Source organism: Papio anubis, chromosome 19 (genome assembly GCF_008728515.1).
Source record: "Papio anubis isolate 15944 chromosome 19, Panubis1.0, whole genome shotgun sequence".
NCBI lineage: Eukaryota > Metazoa > Chordata > Mammalia > Primates > Cercopithecidae > Papio > Papio anubis.
Window position 1 is genome coordinate 25,955,610 of NC_044994.1, and position 19,800 is coordinate 25,975,409.

At 34.9% G+C, this 19,800-nt stretch overlaps 1 protein-coding gene across 14 annotated transcripts in view; it reads right to left on the reverse strand.

Annotated features, from left to right (window-relative positions):
• Window positions 1-19,800, reverse strand: part of NOL4 (nucleolar protein 4) — a 383,681-nt gene that overhangs the window by 94,856 nt on the left and 269,025 nt on the right. For 9 of the 14 annotated variants that reach the window (XM_003914289.5, XM_021930031.2, XM_021930032.2 and 6 more), the window contains 2 exons: window positions 7,470-7,649; window positions 6,552-6,743 (listed from right to left, as the gene is read on the reverse strand). In XM_003914289.5, the coding sequence (XP_003914338.1) occupies window positions 6,552-6,743; window positions 7,470-7,649 (372 nt within the window). The remainder of the gene's footprint in view (window positions 1-6,551; window positions 6,744-7,469; window positions 7,650-19,800) is intronic. The other 5 variants (XM_021930036.2, XM_003914291.5, XM_017951659.3 and 2 more) reach the window with 1 other exon arrangement.

A 19,800-nucleotide genomic window follows, 5' to 3' on the forward strand; every position in this document is an offset into this window, starting at 1 on the left:
TATATTATATAAGACATTGTGGGTGATACAGAGATGAACAAGTTAAGAAGCATAGTACTCAAGGAACATAATTTCTTCTTGAAGAGCTAAGGCCCATATATATAGATAACAGCAATATAAGACAAGATAAAACTACAAAAGATGTACCACAAAGTACAATTTGCACATAGAAGAAAGAGAGATTTGAGGCTGCTGTTAGCTAGCAGTGAGGATTAAACAGATAAAGACCTAGTTGATTTAGTCCTTCAAGTAGCTCAACAGATTGAGACAGTGCGGGTTTCCCAGGAAAAGGAACTGTGAAATTCAGTTTCAGATTAAATTGCATTTTATCATGTTTCTCACATGCAACAGGTACCATACTAGGCGTACCAGGTACTGTCCTAGGAGTTTTTACATTTGTTATTTCGAGTGCTTTTGGTTTTCATCTTTAGAATAAGAGCTATTATTTCCATTTTTCTTTTCCAGGGTGAGACCACAGCTCGGAGACAGAAAATCCACAAGCAGCAACTGGAAAAGCACAGACAAGAACCAAGGTTCACTGACTACCAAATCCAGGTGTTTTTCTTCAGACGCTCACCAATGCTGCCAATTTTTTTTTTTAATTATTTCCTTTTGGATTCAGTTTCCTTCTTCTTGGATTATAGAAGCATTCCTCTGGAATCAGTCAGGTTGTATGAGTAGTAGCCTCAGAAATTATCTTAAGTATTTCTTTCCCCCTCACTCTGAAAGTAGAGCTGAGCTGTGCGTTGATTTGTGAATTACAAGTAGTTTCTCTTGAAGACTTTTTTTCTTAGTACTTTGAAGACATTGTTCAGGCTGGTTTTCAGTTGTAGATAATGTGTTGTTTCCTTCTGGTACATTTAAGAATTTATTTGCTTTTCTGTGGTTTTATTATAATATCCATAGGTATGAGGTTTTTTTTATTATTTATACTGTTGAGGACTAATCTACTTATCTGTTATGAGGACTGAGGTCCAATCAATTCTGAAAAATTCTTCATCATTATCTTTTTCAATTTGTCTCTTTATTCTAATTTCTCCTCTGGAATGCCTGTTAAATCTGTCTTTATCATTCTCTTCTCCACCTTAATTTATTTTTCATATTTAACTTCTCTTTTTTTCCCGTGGGTAACTTGCATACTTCTGTGTTCCACTTTACTTTCTCCTTGGCTGAATATTATATTCTACTTAACCCATTTAGTAAAAGGTTTTAATTTCAATGCTTATAATGTCTGTCATGTTTATTCCTGAAAGTTGTATTAGGATATTTCTTAATTCCCCTTTCATAGAGAGGAAAATAGAGGACGAGCCTTTCTTGAGCCCAGCTTTACAAACATTTCTCAGTTTATGTGCCTATCTAGTTACAAACTAAAATGCGTGTATCCTGAACCTGGGTGGACATTCATACCCCAGCCCTAATCTGTCTGGGTTTACATTTACTTTTTCTATCTTTCTAAGTTGTTAACCAATCCAAAGGGCTTACAATTCTTGCTAAGAGTTTCCTATTCATTTCAGGTACCTGGAAATTTCCTTTTCTTTCTTTTGAGCTTAACTGAATATTTTTTAAATTGTTATGTTTTATTCAGGGTTTGTATATGTTTGTGGTGGGAAGCTGGGTGGCATGTGTGTATGCGAAGAGAACATACCCCATGAGGCTCAGGTCAACATCTTGCTTAAAGCAATAGATGCAGTGATAAGGAGCTTTGAAAAATACATTGGCTATATTCTTTACAACCCAGTTATTCTTCAATTTTAATGCATTTAGTAAAAAATGAGCAAAGGGTACCCATAATCCCTGAGTCATAAAAAATTAGTGAACCAAGAGACAACCCATTGAAAGAAGGAGCAGCAGTCTCAAATGATGAACTACGGTGTGAAAGGAAATAATTTGAACATACTAGAAGAATAGGTAGAAAGGCACCATATTATATGCTATACATATACATACATGATCACATATAATACCCCAGTATCCCTATCCTTTAGAAGAGACTCAGAAACACTACGCTTGTACAGGAATTGAACTAAGCAAGGAATTGAAGCTAGGTCTCTCGGTTTCAAAAGGTCGTATGCTAAAACATTATAGAAAGAAATATGAAATTTGTTCTAAGATGACAGAGTTTCACACTTATCAAAGGCAAAATTGAGGAAGACTGCTCTAGGGGCAAAGGTAGATTTATCATGAAGTCAATAAAGTGAGGCACAGGATGCCTCGACTGGATGAGCCTCTTGAGTGCTGGAGTTCCTGGATGTTGTAAGCATTCTAGATAGGAAGGGAAAGCCACTTTAAAATCCGGAAGCATTTAGATGTAAGTATGTCTGAAAATTGTCTAACAAGATGTTAGAAGAAAAGTGTTTTAATCTTCAAGATTTCAGTGGTTTCTAAAATTTTTTGTGTATTATAATTTTAAACTGCAAATACACATTCATTTTATCTACCTATTTTTTTGCTCATAATTGTGTATGACTTTTCTTTTCAAAAGATCTCAAGTCATGTAATCTTCAGGTTTTGCAAACCCTATTTCCGCCTCTGCCTAGGCATAGTGTGTGTGAAGATTGTAAGAGGAAAGTAGGGAGTTGAGTTAGAAGGATTATGCAAGAGTATAGATATGAGGTGTGAAAAACTAGAACTAAAATAATAGCACATAAAAGCAGAAACTGTAATATTTATTTGGGAAACAGAGTAAAGGAGGAATAAGCAGAATTCATTAAGTGGTAGGATACAAGACACAAAAGTAGTCAAATCTCATCCTACACTTTTGAGCAATGGTAAAAATAACAATATGGTGCTATTAACAGTAGGCAAGTCAAGAGGAATTTACTGGTGGCTTGATAAGTGAGCTGGAATATCAGTGGAGAAGATAGGTGCTGGAGAATATAAAGAGTTCAGTGTAATATAATTATTGCCCTAGTGTCTGGCTGACATTTGGAAGGAAATACCAAAGATTTGTATATTTTGGGTGTGCTTTGAGAATAGGATACTGTACACAAGGGCAGACATTTGCAATTGTGGTTAGGGTGATATACAGTACGTGGCTGAACACAGAACTGTTGGAACTGCCCAAAAGCAGCTAAGAGTAAATAAGGAGGAAGAGAAACAGCAAGCTTCAAGAAAATGAGCATACTTTAGTTGAATATGCAATCTTTGAGTTTTGTGCAAAGGTGGTCATGTGATCTTTATAAGAACTAATTGAGTAGAGTCATCCTTTGGTATCTCTGTAGGACTGGCTCTAGCACCTCTGAGGATGCTCAAGTCCATTACATAAAATGGCATAGTATTTGCCTATTACCCAGGCACGCTGTCCCGTATACTTTAAATTATGTCTAGCTTACTTATAAATCTTAATACAATGCAAATGACATGTAAATAGCTATTATACTGTATTGTCTAAGGAAGGATGACAAGTAAAAAATGTCTATACATGTTCAATACAGGCACAATCCCCTTATTTTTTTGCCATATATTTTTCAAACAGTTGATTGAATCCACAGATGTAGACTCTGCAGATCTGTAGAGCTGACTACACAGTGGTGAGAACCACAGTCTGAATAATCTGAATGTGAAGTAGTACTGCAGGATTTGGTGGTAATAGGTATAATCTGCGAGTATAAAATGCTCTTTTGAGAAACCTGACAAAGAAAGATGAACTCAGATTGTAGAAGAAGAATAAGAGATGTAACTTTTTTTTGGTATCTAAGAACTTTTTTATTTTTATTTTTTTTATTTTTATTTTTTGGAGAAAGGGATTAAATGTTCCTCTCACTGAAAAGGGAAAACTGAACATATAAAAGAGTAGGGGTGGTTGATGGAGCAATGTTCTGAAGAAGGCAGAATTATATGGGGGCAGAGATGCAAGGTTTATTTATCCAGGGCAAATAAGAACAAGAGTTTTCCTCTGTAAAGTCACCAGAGAATACGTGAGTGAGAACATTTAGAAAGTTTTGAAATTTTTAATATTGCTTTTTCAGGCTCTTGGAGTGATGACTGAGATCAAGGTATATTCATGCTAATAAAGACTGAGGTGAAAGAGAGATCCAGGTCCCTGAAGTGGAAAAGGTAAAAGAACTGTGAATCAACTTAGATATCAGAATTAATAAGGAGAATATTATAGGATGCAATTAAAAATAGATATTATAAATAAAGATCTTAGAGAATGTGAATGTAACCTGGGGGATGGTAAATGACAACTATAAGAAAGAGGGCAAGAGTTAGTACAAAGAGCAAGTGGAAAATTCAAACAAAATGTGTTTGCTAATTAGCATCAATTAAGTTAATTGGTGACAAAGAGAGAGAGACACATAGTTACACTCATGTGGTATGAAGAATTAATAGCTACACAGGTATTATAAAGTTTTTATCAAGATCTTATATGAAAGGCTAGGTATATTTTTGATATAATTTTTAGTTTAAAGAATCACTTAATTCATTTTTACAATATCTCTATTTGTTAAAAAGTTAATAGCAAGTGTCACTGTAGCTATTCCAATACTTATGATATCAGGGAAACTATGTATTGAAAACAACATCTGGTACCTCTCCTGTGAGCTGTGTTAGACAAATAGAAGCAAATGATCGAAAAGTTAAATGCTCTAAAAAAATATATTATTTCCTAAACATGAAAGGCTTGCTTTCTGGTGTTTTCATACTTAGATTATTTATGTATTTGTTTCTCAATGTGTATCTCCTTTTTCCATTAAAAAATATCAAATCCACCAAGGAAAGCTGTCTCCACCAAGATAAATTAAACAGAAAGAAAATGGAGAGAGTTTGGCTCTGAACTCCCTGGCAGTAAGGCACAAAAGTGAATATATTAAGGTTCATAGACCCGCTGTTGAGAGCAGGTGAAAGCATTCTATTTCCTAAGGAGAAACTATTATTATTATTATTATTATTATTGCATTAAATTCTAGAAGAAACTTCTGAAATCAAGTTTTCTGTCATGGACATTTAGCAGCCTAGTAAACAATGACCTTGACAATACAAAAACTTGCATGAGATTTATGTCTACGAGGGAAAAGAGTCAGTTGCATAATATTGAAGGCAATTAACTAGGTAATTTTTTGATAGATTGAGATTATTAAATTTAAATATCTAGGCTATTTGGTTTAACTTGGTACAGTGGCAAAACTTGGGATACAAGAGGAGCAAAGCGCTAAAAGTCTCCTATGTCTTCCCTAAATATTGTCATTTGAGTTTTACAGAAATACATGTATGTGTCTTGGTGAAAAAGTCTCATAATGCAAATTCAAGAAACAAAAAAGAGAAATCATGTCACCTATTGGAGATGATACTCAGTATGGGCCAACCCTACCTTGTTCATAAAGCTGTGCTTTTTATGGCCTTTTCTATCACTGTGAATTTAAGATCAGGACACCTTCTGGAACAATAAATATTCTTCAGAGAAATTGCTGAATTTGAGCATCAAAACCACACAATAGACTCAATAACAACTTGATATATTTCTCTACCTATTAATTTAATGGTTACTTAACTCACTGGGTTTTTAAAATCTAATGAAAATGAAGACAGTATTTACTGATCAAACATTAGATTTATTAGATTTATTTTTCATAAAGAATGGCCTTTTATGTCCAACTCTGGAGATGTTATGATTTGAGATAATTGGTACAGACATACTCTGAAACCTCTCTTCTGTACACCAATTCTACCCGATCACACCTAATTAGATTCACAGATCACAAACACTAACAGCCTAGGCTTTTATGGCACCTTCTCAGATAAGATGAGAATAAAATGGTTTCACAAAGTTTTGAAACTGTTCACATACATAAGAAATAAGAAAATGGGAAAGGCATACATTGTAAATGTGTGCATTATTTCTAGATGTAACAAGTAGAGCAAAGTGAAATAGAATAAAGTTTAAAAATCATTGATTTCTAATCTCTATCCTGTCAAGTAATCTAATGTCAACATAATCTCATCTGTCTATAATGTCTACCTGAATATGAAAACTCTTGGTACCATCCACCAGCACACAAATAAACATATCCAGTACGACAAATCCTTATATTTCACCTAAGCATTTTCATTCTCTGCTCTTTGCTTTCAAAGCCTGCAATTTGTTAACCATTGATATGAAAACGGTATTCCTTAGGTGGATCCATCTCTTTCCTTTTGATTTACAGAATGCCATTCTTGCATGCCATCTCAAGCAGTGACTGGTGCTTCAGTTCACAACTTAAATAACCTCATGCCCACTTTAGTAGTGACAGAAAGAAAACAAATATGAATGAGATGCTGGTTCTCACTGGTGTTTACTCATATCACCTTCATTTTCTGTGACATGGTACCACGTGGTTCTGTGAGCACTGCACTCACAAGATATTCCTCATTAAATAAACAAAGGGAATAAATACTTCAGGAAGATGAAAAGGAGAAGGGGAAAAAACAAACGAGCAAACAAAAACCCCTTTGACCTGACATTATGGAAAAAAAATAAAAAAAGACACTAAGATGGAAAAAAAATAGTGTCATGGTTTACATGTGGGATTTTGATGGAGTCTAGGGCTGTGTTTTAATTCAAAACTCACCATCTCAAAACCACTTCTTTTCATCCGCCTGCAGGACTTGAGGTAAGTACGTATACGTTTTCTGGCACGCTCTTGATACTCAGGGAATTGTCGCCTGCATGAGTCAATGATAGCCTGGATCTTTTCTTTGGGCTGCTTAGAGATTGGGACCATTCGGTCCAAGTTTTCATCTACAAACAGCCTGACAAACATCTGTTGGCAAGAGGGAGACAGAGGAGAAGGGTTTGGAGGGCTGCTCTCTTCTGTTCCTAGCTTCCTGTCTTGATTACCGATAGGAAAATACTGTTTTCTGGTTTATGCACTGGAGAACTTTGCAATGGAAAGCCAGAAATTTTAAGCAAACACTCTTTAAAGACTTTCTAAATGGTTGGATTAAAAAATAGAGAGAGAAAAAGAGAGAGAAAGGCAGACAGACAGACAAACATACAGAAAAGAATAGACTATCGTGTAGAAAAAAATCAGGAAATAACAGTAGACTGTGACAATTGAGCACCCCATTACATTCTCTATTAATGATGAATACGACTGTTACATTGCTACACTGCACAGTGGACTAATCTCTGAAATCAAACAACTGACTCTTTTGTCATGCATAATTAGATAAGCTAGGAAAGCAAAAGAAATAACAGATGACGGGCGTACTCTTCCGAGGACTAAGCTGAGGCCCCCTCCATCCACTAGGTAAACATGCATACTCACACAACACAACTCCAGTTTTCAGCTCACATTTGGCTTTAAAATTCTAAACAAAACACAGCAATTCTGGTGTCTGGTTGGCAAAGAGTGTTTCATGTACTTTTTAAATCCTTCTGTAAATTAAACAAACATGTCTCTAAAATATCCACATTTACCAACAAGCAACAACATGAAAGTGAAGTGGTAAAAATTAAACCACACTTGGAGTGTGGCAGGACTCACATTAAAAGCTTTCAGTCGCTCGGCTTCAACGCCGTCTGTCTCATTAACTTTCTCGGAATCGTCATGGTCCTCGTGGTCATCTTCGTCCTCATCTCCCCTGTTTAGTGAGAGGTCCTCAGCTCCTCGGTCCACACTCTCATTTTTGCCAGAGTCATAGCTGGAGTAACTATGTGCAGGAGACTGAAAAGAGAAGGTGAAATAACTGCTTTTAAATTCACTGCACAAGCTTATAAATTTGATGTCTCATCTTTAATTTCAACTGTTTCTCAAAAACCTTGTTTATGAGTTGATAACTCTAGAGCTGTTGTGATTTTAGTTTAAATCAAAATTAATTCAAATTAAATTAAAATTTCATTTCCTTGGTCACGTCACACTAGTTACATTGCAATTGCCCGTTAGCTGCATGGAACGTCTCCATCACTGCAGAAAGTTTTATTGAACTTAGCTGTTCAAGAGCAATTACTGTTTCCTCTCAATATTCATATTCCAAATGAAAAAGCAATGTGTAATTGATTTTGCAAGAGAATCATTGTGTCACATATTCTTAGAACTTAATATGACCTCAGAGCTTCGTCAGTATTCATATTAGTATTACACTTTATATAATATTGTATTATATCATATCAATATTATACTAACTTTATTTGTATTCTTTAAACAGGTATGGTAACTGAGGGATGTTTAATTAACATCCCCAGCAAGAGCTATACAAAATATTATTAACTATTAGTTGTTAGTTAACATGCTTTGAAATAAATGTATACATTGTCTGTGAGTCTTAAGAGGGCATCTCATTTTGGTTTAGAAAATAGGAATCAGGTTTCTTCCTGATCCTCTGTGAAGTTTAATGTTTCTGGATTCTAACACTATTCAAAAGACAAAATAAATTTAAAGCAAGAACAGTTAAATAATAGTGACACATATTTCCATGTAAAAACCATTAAACATCTGAAAACTTGAAAATGTTTAACTGTTCATTTTCACATGTAAACAGCTGATAGCCTTCTTAGAGCCTCTGCTGTCAGAATACAATGCGTAAGTATATCTACATGTTAATGGGGCTGTTTAAAATAAATAAACTGGCTTTGATCACTTTTCATTTTGGGATTACACCTATTCCAAATATTTTCTCTTGGGACCCTCTAGGATTATTCCAGAGTAAGTTTGGAAGAGTGACCTGGAAATAAAGAAAATCCAAGTATATGGTGTGATAACGAGCTTGATTCAGCCATGTATAGCATAACAATAAACTATTTTATATACTCTTTGAGACCATAACATTGACCAATCTTCTTAGAATACTCTAGGTACTTTTGATAAAATACTAAACTAAGATGTAATCAGATTTAAAAAGGAGTATCCTCTATTTTTGTTTCATGATATAAAAGATATTTTGTGAGACATCAAATACAATAAAGCAAATAATGAAGCAAGTGAGAGGTAAAGAGAAGAAGTTAGTACTTAGAACAACTGTATGCCTAGTCAGTTGGTTCCCTTAAGCTTCATAGCAACCTGGTGAGAAAGGATTATCCTCCAGATTCTACAGATAAGGAAACAGCTGCAGAAAGTCTAAACAACCTCCTCTTATCTGAAGAATGAGACTATATAACTACTATGTGAACCTAGGTCTGCCTAAGAGCTAAGAGTGATCAAATAAGATTTTCTTCTCAATATGAAGTTTTTCTAAGTGTGTGTGTGTGTGTGTATGCACATGTGTGTATAATTGAAAGAACATAAAATATGTATTGGTTTATGTACATGTTAATAAAGTATTTTGTAAGTGATTTCCCCTAAAACTGTTACTCCACCTAAACGAATTGGATATATTATTTACATTTTCTTCAGAACAGTAAGCTGCAATTTATAAATCTTGAGTAAGAAGAATTATCACTTGCTGTAAAATTTCCACATATAATAGAATCTATTTAAATAATTTAGTAGTGCTTCCTACACAGTTTTACTTATTTGTTTTGCTGGATAAAGTAGAATAAAGATATACTATTGCAATCAAATGTAGATAATTACATTTTCTTAAATACAAACCATCCATAGAAGGAAATAGTGACAAGCTCTCTTTTTTCAACTTAGGACTAAACATTCTGGAATAAATATATTTATTTTAGGAAAAATATATATTTAAGAGAATAAACTCTTAATAAAAACAGCAATAATATACAACTTTTAAGACCAACATGGTTAGTAGTAATTTCTAAAAACTCCTGCTCCAACTCCAAGTATCTATCTCAAAGTCAATCATTTCTTCCCTCAGCAAACCTTTATTTACATTTAGTGTCACTACACATTTGGTGTTGTGCCAAGATACTCTGCCACAGAGCAATTTTCATTCAACAAATTATTTATGGGCATTTATTATGCATCAGGCACTATTCTAAGCTGTTTAAATATATGACTCATTTACAATGAACTGGTTAAGTGACTTTCCCAATGTCACATAGCTAGCAAGTGAAAAAGGATCTGAACCCATGCAGTTTAGCTCTGAGTTCATCATCTTAACACTATTCTGTGCTGTCTCTATAGGATGACTACTTATGAGGTTATTGTTATAATATCAGTAGAAATCAATTCCTAAGGCACTGTATTTCTTGACACCAACTTTTAAAATAGAGATACCTCTGTGACAAGACATATTAGACCCATTTCATTATTTAACATCTAACTATGAATTTCCCTGTGCCAATCTGATAGAATATATGCATTTCATATGGGCTGGAGCCTATTTAATAATGTTTTATATTCATGAAGTGTCTTAAAATTTACATGGAGCTTTAATCTCAACATAACTTCACAGAAGAACTAGTATTAATATATTAATATATTTATATTATAAATGATTTCAAATATATACATAACAATAATAAATGATATTAATATACCTGATGGTTAGTTTTATGTGTCAATTTGACAGGATGACACGGTGTCCAGGTATTTGGCTGTCCATTATTTCCAGGGGTGTCTGTGAGCATATTTCTGGATGAGATTGGCACTGGAAGTGGTGGAATCACTAAAACAGATGGTTCTTCACAGTGTGTGTATAGCGGGGGTGAGGGGAGGGCATAAGGGCATAATCCAGTGCCTTGAGGGCCTGAATAGAATGCAAAGCAGAGGGAAGAAACATTTGCCTATTCTGCCTGACTGCTGAGCTGAGAGACTTACTGGGAATTCTGAGTCCCCTGGTTCTTAGGGCTTCAAACTTGAACTGAAATCTACCACTGGCTATCCTGGATATTCAACTTGCAGATAGCAGATGATGGCACTTCTCAGCCTCCATAATCTCATGAGCCAATACTTTATTCTATATATTATATATCTTATTGATTCTGTTTCTCTGGAGAACGCTGAGTAGTAATTATATTATTCACATTATAAATGACTTCATTAAGGCTCAGTTAATTTAACTTGATCAGATAACCTCAGACACTGAGAAAAGTGATAGAGAAGTTAAGTAGAGGCCATCCATTCATCACTGGGCTGGTAACACTACACAGGATTTCAGCGTTGGGGGATCATGGGAGTTAGCAAAAGAAATGAAAATGTTGAGTTTCAGAATCTCAGTGGATTGCCAAAGTAGAAGGAGAAAGGCAAGTGTGTAAAGGAAGATGAATGCCAATCCAGACAATTTTCATTAACTTCTATAACTGTGTCCAAGACCAACCATGGGGCCTGTTGTGGTATCTCCTACTTGTTTGCTGGCCCAGCACCTTTTTTCTTTCAGAAATGGCCCCTTGCTCTCCCAGGTAAAACTGCCAATCCCTTGGGTATCAACCTTCTCTATGCTAGGCATGCATCTTTGCCTCTAGGTGAGATGGCTGGCCTGAGTCTGAAATCAAGCTGAATCCAGCAGAGCTAAGAAGCACAGAGTCATGATAGCATCATTTGTGCATCTAGGTCTCACTAACACTGAAATTAAGCCCCGGATCCTTAAGTTGTATAATACTATACATCCTCCACCCACCCACATGCTTTTAAATTTTGCTTAAATTTGAGTTTCAATCACCTGAGATTGAATCTGGAGTGGCACAGCAACCAATCATTAGAAGCCAGATTAACAATATAGATTTCACACATGATCATTCAAATACATAGATGGCCCCAGCCAAATGAATAATACTATCTTTGTAAGCAGCAGCAGATATTCTCAAATCTACCAACAAAGTAAAATGATAGTGAATGACCTTTATGAAGGGAAATTTTAAATTGACAGTGTTTAAAATTGCTTCCATGCCATGGTAACAAATGTGTAGCATGCTTTAAGGATCACACCAACATATTATAACTATATAATCAGTGGAGAAATAATAAAACTAGAACAGATCTCTGACATTAACAGTAAAGTTAATTTTAAAAATCAGCATAATATCTTTACAGTTCACATCATTAACAAGGTGGAATTACCTAATAAAATATATTAAGGAAAATATTCCATAGGTTTGACAAGCCTATCTTTTTAAATCTAAAATGTAATAAGCATAATATATTTTTGAATGGCAACATGAAATATTTAAAAATGTTACAATACCCTTATTTGAATGCAAATATTCTGGGCTAATTCTTTCAATGCAGGTGTTTGATGGACACAGAACCACTTGAAACAGTGAAAAATGTATAGCCTTATTTACTCAAGTTTTAAAGAACGTGCAATCTTGCAGATCTGAAAATATTCAGGATCTAAATCTCAAGGATGATTGATGTTATTTTGCTTTACAAAACAAACTGAAATTTTCATAACCGAATTCTGCTTTTCAGCTGGATTATCGTTTAGGACCTACTGTTTAAGGCCAAATTAAGTTCAATTTCCAGCTTCTACCCTAGTCCACTTCAATCTTTCCCTAAACTGTGAAGCCAAGTTACTTAATTTGACACAGATTTAAACACTACCATTGCTCTCTACTTTCCATATTAATTTGCATTTTTCTTCAAACTAGTCTGAGATAAGAACCAACACATATTCCTCACATAATCCAAGACATGAGCTTTACAGATTGCCATTCAAGACTGCCTATAATTTCTCTTTTTTCTATAAAACGATTTGGTTTTTATAAATGGCAGAATGTGAGTATTGGAATGGTATCATAGGCTCAGAGAATACAAATTACTATCGGTCTCCAAAATAACACATATAAAATATGGCAGCCATTTGCCCCATAAACCTGCCTTGCCTTAATAAGAACTTTGGATGACCATAGCCTAGGAAACCTTCATTTCAGGTGCAATTGTTTTCTTATTTCAAGTATAAATCTAAAAAATTCCAAACCAGCACTAAAAAAAAGATCCAAAGTTATTAAAGAACCCCAATTTAGGTCCTATAGAAGATGGATACATGCTTATCCTCAAAATGCAGGTGTTGGCTTATGGGGATAAGGGTAGATTTTTGCCTTAGCTATATACTCTGCTTATTCCTCCCATGACAAAATATGGCTCTCCTTAGCAAAGAGCCTTCTGAAAATACATTTGCACTTTCCTTTTCTCAAATTTTCCCATCCCAATAGAACTGCCAGCTTTAGGCCTTGAAAATTCCCACTTGGAGGAAACTTAATCTGTTTGCTTATCTGTAGTCAGAGCCTAGAATGGCTCAGATAGCAACACCACAGTGCTTGGTGTTAGACACAGCTGGGATTGGGAGCTGTGTCTGATATTTGCAGCCAGTGGAAAAAAGGGAACCTGTGTTTCCTCATTATGTCCTAAATGAGGGAAGAACACATGAATTCAGTGTCAGGCATCCATGCTTTCATGTGCTTTGCATATCTATATCACAGTACTGATTGTAAGATATTATGTAAATGAGTTTATATTTTCATATTCCATAGAGTCTGAGAGTTACTTGAGGGGAGGGTCATATAGGCACCATGTCTCTTCCATCTTTATAACATTGCACAATGCCAAACACATAGTAGAAATAAAGTAAATGTTTTCTGAGTGAGTGACTGATTACACTTTTGAGTTACACTGAAGATGATTTAACTTTTTAAATTGCAATTTTAAAAACTATCTTATATCTCCTTTAAAAGAATCAGCTATTCATCAGTGAGTTTACAAGCAATGTCAGTATCATTACAAGTGTAACGATGTAGCACTGCGTGCCTTCTAATATGATATGAAATGAAGCACATGGCACTACTCAAGAAGTAAACTCACCATCAGGAAAGAAAGAAAAAGAAAGAAAGAAAGAAAGAAAGAAAGAAAGAAAGAAAGAAAGAAAGAAAGAAAGAAAGGAAGGAAGGAAGGAAGGAAGGAAGGAAGGAAGGAAGGAAGGAAGGAGGGAAGGAAGGGAGGAAAGAAAGGAACGAAGGAAGGAAGGAGAGAGAGAGAAAGAGAGAAAGAAAGAAAAGAAAGGGAAGAAAGAAAGGAAAGAAAGAAAAGAAAGGAAAGAAAGAAAAGATAGGACAGAAAAGACAGAAAAGAAAGAAAAAGAAAGAAGAGAAGAGAAAAGAGAAGAGAAGGGAAGAGAAAAAGACAGGAAGGAAGGAAGGAAGGAAAAGAAAGAGTGAGAAGCAATTGAACCCAAACTTCAATCTAGAAACAGTGGTTCCCAAAATGCATTGGTTGCAGGATCGGCATCTCCTGGAAACCTCCTAGAAATGCAAAGGCTCAGCTCCCTCCCAAGACCAACTGAATCAGACACTTTGGATGTAGGCCCAGCAATCTGTGTTTTAACATGACTTCCATGAGATTCTGAGGCACAGTCAAGCTTGACAAACATTTGTCTGGAGCTAAATTCCATTTGTGAGAAAAATGGCAGAGAGAGAAGTTAAATCACACCAGAGAAAGCACACAGGCAAATTCAAAATATGAGACATTGGGCAGGGCAATTGACCTTGGTCCTGCAACAACTTACTGATACAGAAATAAGATATATTAAAGGAGATTTAAGAGATATAATCAAACAAAATTTGTAACCCTTGCTTGTATTATGATTCAAAAAACACCCAAAGCAAGAGACATTTTTTGAGAAAAGTGAAAATATTCTATTATAGATGAGGATAATAGATAATAACATGGATTTATTAATTTTTGCCAGATGTAGTACCTTAACATTTGGTTAAGTAAATCTTTATGTAAGAAAATATCCACATTTGTTAGAGATACAAGTTGAGATATGAAGAGATGACATGACAAGAATGCTTGGGATATGCTTTAAAATACTCGAGAAGGTCAGGTTATGTCTATAATCCCAGAACACTGGGAAGTCAAAGCGGGAGGACTGCTTGAGGCTAGGAGTTTAAGACAAGCCTGGGCAACATAGTGAGACCTCCATCCCTAAAAAACCAAACAAACAAACCAAAAACCAAAAACAATTATACAAGCATGGTGGCATGCACCCATAGAAGTATACTGGGGAGGGTTAGGCAGGAGTATTTCTTGAGCCCACGAATCCCAGGCTGCTGTGAGCTATGATCCTGCCACTGAACTCCAGCCTGGGCAACAAAGCAATACCTCGTGATATGGTTTGGCTGTGTTCCCACCCAAATTTCATCTTGAATTATGGTTCCTATAATCCGCATGTATCATGGGACAGACCCAGTGGGAGGCAGTTTAACCACGGGGGCGGTTATCCTCATGCTGTTCTTGTGATAGTCAGTGAGTTTTCATGAGATCTGATGGCTTCATAAGAGGCTTTTGCCCTTTTGCTCAGCACTTCTCCTTACAGCTGCCATGTGAAGAAGGATGTGTTTTCTTCTACCTCCACCACGATTGTAAGTTTCCTGAAGCCTCCCCAGCAATGCTGAACTCTGAGTCAATTAAACTTCTTTCCTTTATGAATTACCCAGTTTCCGGTATGTCTTTATTAGCAGCATAAGAATGGACTAATACTCCCTGTCTCTTAAGAAAATTTAAAATACTACAGAAAAAAAGTTAAAATGTTAAAAAACATGAGAAAGTCTTAAACACTGTTCTGTTTAGGTGATGAGTAATACTGGTTCATTGTATTCTCTATTTTAAAATATATTTTATATTTTCAAAATAAAATTTAAGTTTATAAATGTTGTGATTGGTTTGATATCCCCTCTGTTTTTACTATTTCTATCATTACATTAATTTATTCAACAACATTTAAGAAGCACTACTTCATGTTTAGAGCATTGTTTTAGGTTCACATGATTGGATGAATCCACATTTTGTAAAGCCTGAAAGTTATAAAATTTAGAGAGGGGGCTGTTTTGAAACATTAGATTAAAAAGTTATTATTTACTTAAGATGAGGAAAATTACCACAAAATACAGAAATTTTTAAAGCTTCTAAATATATAAAATACCTCAAAATAATAACAGCCATCTATGACAGGCCCACAGCAAAAATCATATTGACTAGGAAAAAGCTGGAAGCATTTCCATTAAGAACTGGAACAAGATAAGATTACTCACTCTCATCACTCCAGTTCCACATAGTACTGGAAGTCCTAGCCAGAGCAATCGGACAAGAGAAAGAAATAAAAGCCATCAAAATAGAAAAGGAAGTCAAATCATCTCTCTTTGCAGATGATATTATTCTATATTTTGAAAACCTTAAAGTCTCCAGCAAAGGGATCCTAGAACTGATAAACCACTGCAGTGAAGTTTTATGATACAAAATCAACAAATAAAAATCAGTAGCACTTCTATACACCAAGAATGTTCAAGCTGAGAATCAAATCAACAATGCAAACACCAATAATGTTCAAGCTGAGAGCCAAATCAAGAATGCAATCTCATTTACAATAGCCACACAAAAAAATGAAATACTCTAGAATACATATAACCAATGAGGTAAAAGACCTCTACAAAGAGAATACTACTTAAATAAATCAGGGATGACATAAGAAAATGGAAAAATATCCCATGTTCATGGATTGGAAGAATGAATCTCATTAAAATGACCATACTTCCCAAAACAAAATACAGAGTCAATGCTATTCCTATCAACTATCAATGACATTTTTCACAGAATTACATAAATCTATTCTAAAATTCATATGGAATTTAAAAAAGCTCAAATAACCAAAGCAATTCTAAGCAAAAAACAAAGCCAGAGGCATCATACTACCTGACTTCAAGCTATACTACAAGGATACAGTAACAAAAGCAGCATGAAACTGGTACAGAAACAGACACGTGGACCAATGGAACAGAATAGAGAGCATAGAAATAATGCTACAACCATCTGATCTTCAACAAAATGACAAACACAAGCAATAGGGAAAAGATATCCTATTCAATAAATGGTACTGGGATAACTGGTTATCCATATGCAGGAGAATGAAACTGGACCCCTACCTACTACCATATACACAAATTAACTCAAGGTGGATTAAATGTAAGATCTCAAACTATAAAAATGCTAGGAGATATTATTGTGGACATTATCTTTGGCAAGTAATTTATCACTAAGTCCCTAAAAGCAATTGTAACAAAAACAAAAATTAACAAGTGGGACCCAAGTAAATGAAAGAGCTTCTGTGTGGCAAAAGAAATTAGCAGAGTAAACAGACAGTCTACACAATAGGAGAAAACGTTCATAAACTATTCATCTAACAAAGTTCTAACATCCAGAGTCTATAAGTAACTTAAACAATTCAACCAACAAAAAACAAATAACCCCACTAAAAAGTGGGAAAAGGACATTAATAGACATTTCTCTAAATAAGACTTACAAGTGGCTAACAAACATGAAAAAATGTTCATCATAATTAATTATTAGCGAAATGCAAATCAAAACCACAATGAGATACCATCTCACTCAAATCAGAACGGCTATTATTACAAAGTCAAAAAATAAGCTGGGCACGGTGGCTCATGCCTATAATTCTAGCACTTTGGGAGGCCGAGGTGGGCTGATCACGAGCTCAGGAGTTTGAGACCAACCTGGCCAATATGGTGAAACCCTGTCTCTACTAAAAATACAAAAATTAGTTGGGCATGGTGGCGGGCGCCTATAGTCCCAGCTACTTGGGAGGCTGAGGCAGAAGAATCGCTTGAACCCGAAGGTGGAGGTTGCACTGAGCCGAGACTGCGCCACTGCACTCCATCCTGGGTGACAGAGCAAGACTCCATCTCAAAAAATAAATAAATAAATAAAAATAAAAATAAAAAAATTAACGGATCCTGACGAGACAGTAGAGAAAAAAGAATGCTTACACACTGTTGATAGGAATGTAAATTAGTTCAGCCACTGTGGAAAGCAGTTTGGTGATTTCTCAAAGAACTTAAAACAGAACTACCATTTGTATACCAGTAATCCCATTGCTGCATACATACCCAAGGGAAACCAAATCATTTTACCAAAAAGACACATGCAATTATATGTTAATCACGGCACCATTCACAATAGCAAAGACATGTAATCAACTTAGGTGCCCATCAAGTGGTGGATTGGATAAAGAAAATATGGTACATATACATCATGGACTACCACATAACCATAAAATAATGAAATCATGCCACAACATGCATGCAGCTGTAGGCCATTATCCTAAGGGAATTAACACAAAAACAGAGAACCAAATAGCACATGTCCACACTTATAAGTGGAATATAAACACTGGGTACATATGGACGTAAAGATTTGAACAACAAACTTTGAAGACTACTAGAGAGAGGAGGAAGTGGGGTAGCGGTGAAAGGGTTTAAAAACTACTTATTGGGTACTATGCTCACCACCTGTGTGAGGGGATCAGTCATACCCCAAACTTTAGCATCACACAATATACCCATGTAACAAACCTGCATATGTACCCCGGGAATCTAATTTTTAAAAAAACTCTAAGTGCCACAAACAACACAAATGCAAAAATATATGACATTTTCCCATTTTTCTTGGCTGCATGCCCTTTGATTGCTTCTTCATATGACAGTACTTCTGTAATAATGTATTCTGATGAGAGAATACAAAAATAATTCATTCTTTATTCTGTCTAATGAAAATGTCTTTTATTCTTGACAGTTTATGTGTTTTACTGTTCAAATTAATTATTGCTGAGATCATGCAAACTGTTAGATTGTTTTTAGTTTGGGGAACCTTTAATCAAGTTCCTTTCATGTCTGAACCATGAGATTTCAGGACATTTTAAGTTTCCCTGGGCAGTGACTGATGCCTTCATTAAAGTAGCATTTATGAGTTTTATGTTTTCTTCATTGATATGAATTTTTGTTGTCAAATCCAACATGCAACTTAAATCTTCTCCCAATATGATAATATAATTCATTCCTCTTCATTAATTCTATTATTTCTTCCTCCTAAAGAAAAATTACCTTCAACATGGACTGAAGTTTATTGCAACTCACTTCTCATTATCAGAAAAATATTCTTTTTATTTCACTTTTCATCTTTATATTTTCCATATTACATTATCACTTTATCTGAATGTGCTCTCAATCTTGTATTAAATAAATAGAAAGACAACAAAATGATGTAGCCTTCTTCATATATTTCCAAATTAGGAGTCTGTAATTTCTCACTTCTTTTTCCAAAAGGTCAAAATTGAAATTGTAGATTAAATGTCATATTCCACTGTGTGAAAAGCACACAAGATATCTTTTTATTATTACTTAACAACTGCATGTGAATCTGCAATTATTCATTTGTATAACCATTCATTTGTATATAGTAACTGGTTTACCCATTTACCATTTTGTATGTGCTTTCCCATTATTTACATTAATTCTTCTTAATCAATTTTGGACAAATAAGTCACATTTGACATTGCATTTTGACATTTTTCCAGTGCTTGTCCAAAAAAAAGATCAAATTTAACAATTACTTTGAAGATTCCCACGAAATTGTCGTTTGAAAATAAATCCTTTTATCATAACCTGTCAACAAAAATCTCTTCCACTCAATAATTTTTAAACTTCAGCTACTTTTTTAGGCACTTCAAAATCATAGTGATGATAGTGAACATTATTTTAAGCCTTGTTTTTCAAGATATTGTCTGGGTACAGCAGTGTTACTTTCATTTTGTCATGCTTTGAAATCGCCCAAAGGACTTGTTAAAACACAAGTTACTGGACTCATTCAGTAGGTCTGGAGTGGGCCCAAGAATTTTGATTTCTAGCAAAAGCCGAAGTGATGCAGCTCCTGAAAGTCTGAGGAACATGCTTTGAGTTCTTAGTGTTTTTGTTTGATTTCCATGTAGTTCAAATAAGTATAGCCATTATGAGCTCCATGGAATCTTCATGATATTTAAGAGTTCTTAATATATTTACCCATTCTAAAAACCCACGTATGTAATATTTGTCTTGTTGAAAATATTGTAGTTTGCAACAAAACAGTATATACGACCTTTGGTTTTTAAATAAACTGGTCAGCATCTCTTGTCAGTTTGACAATTTATTTTTAT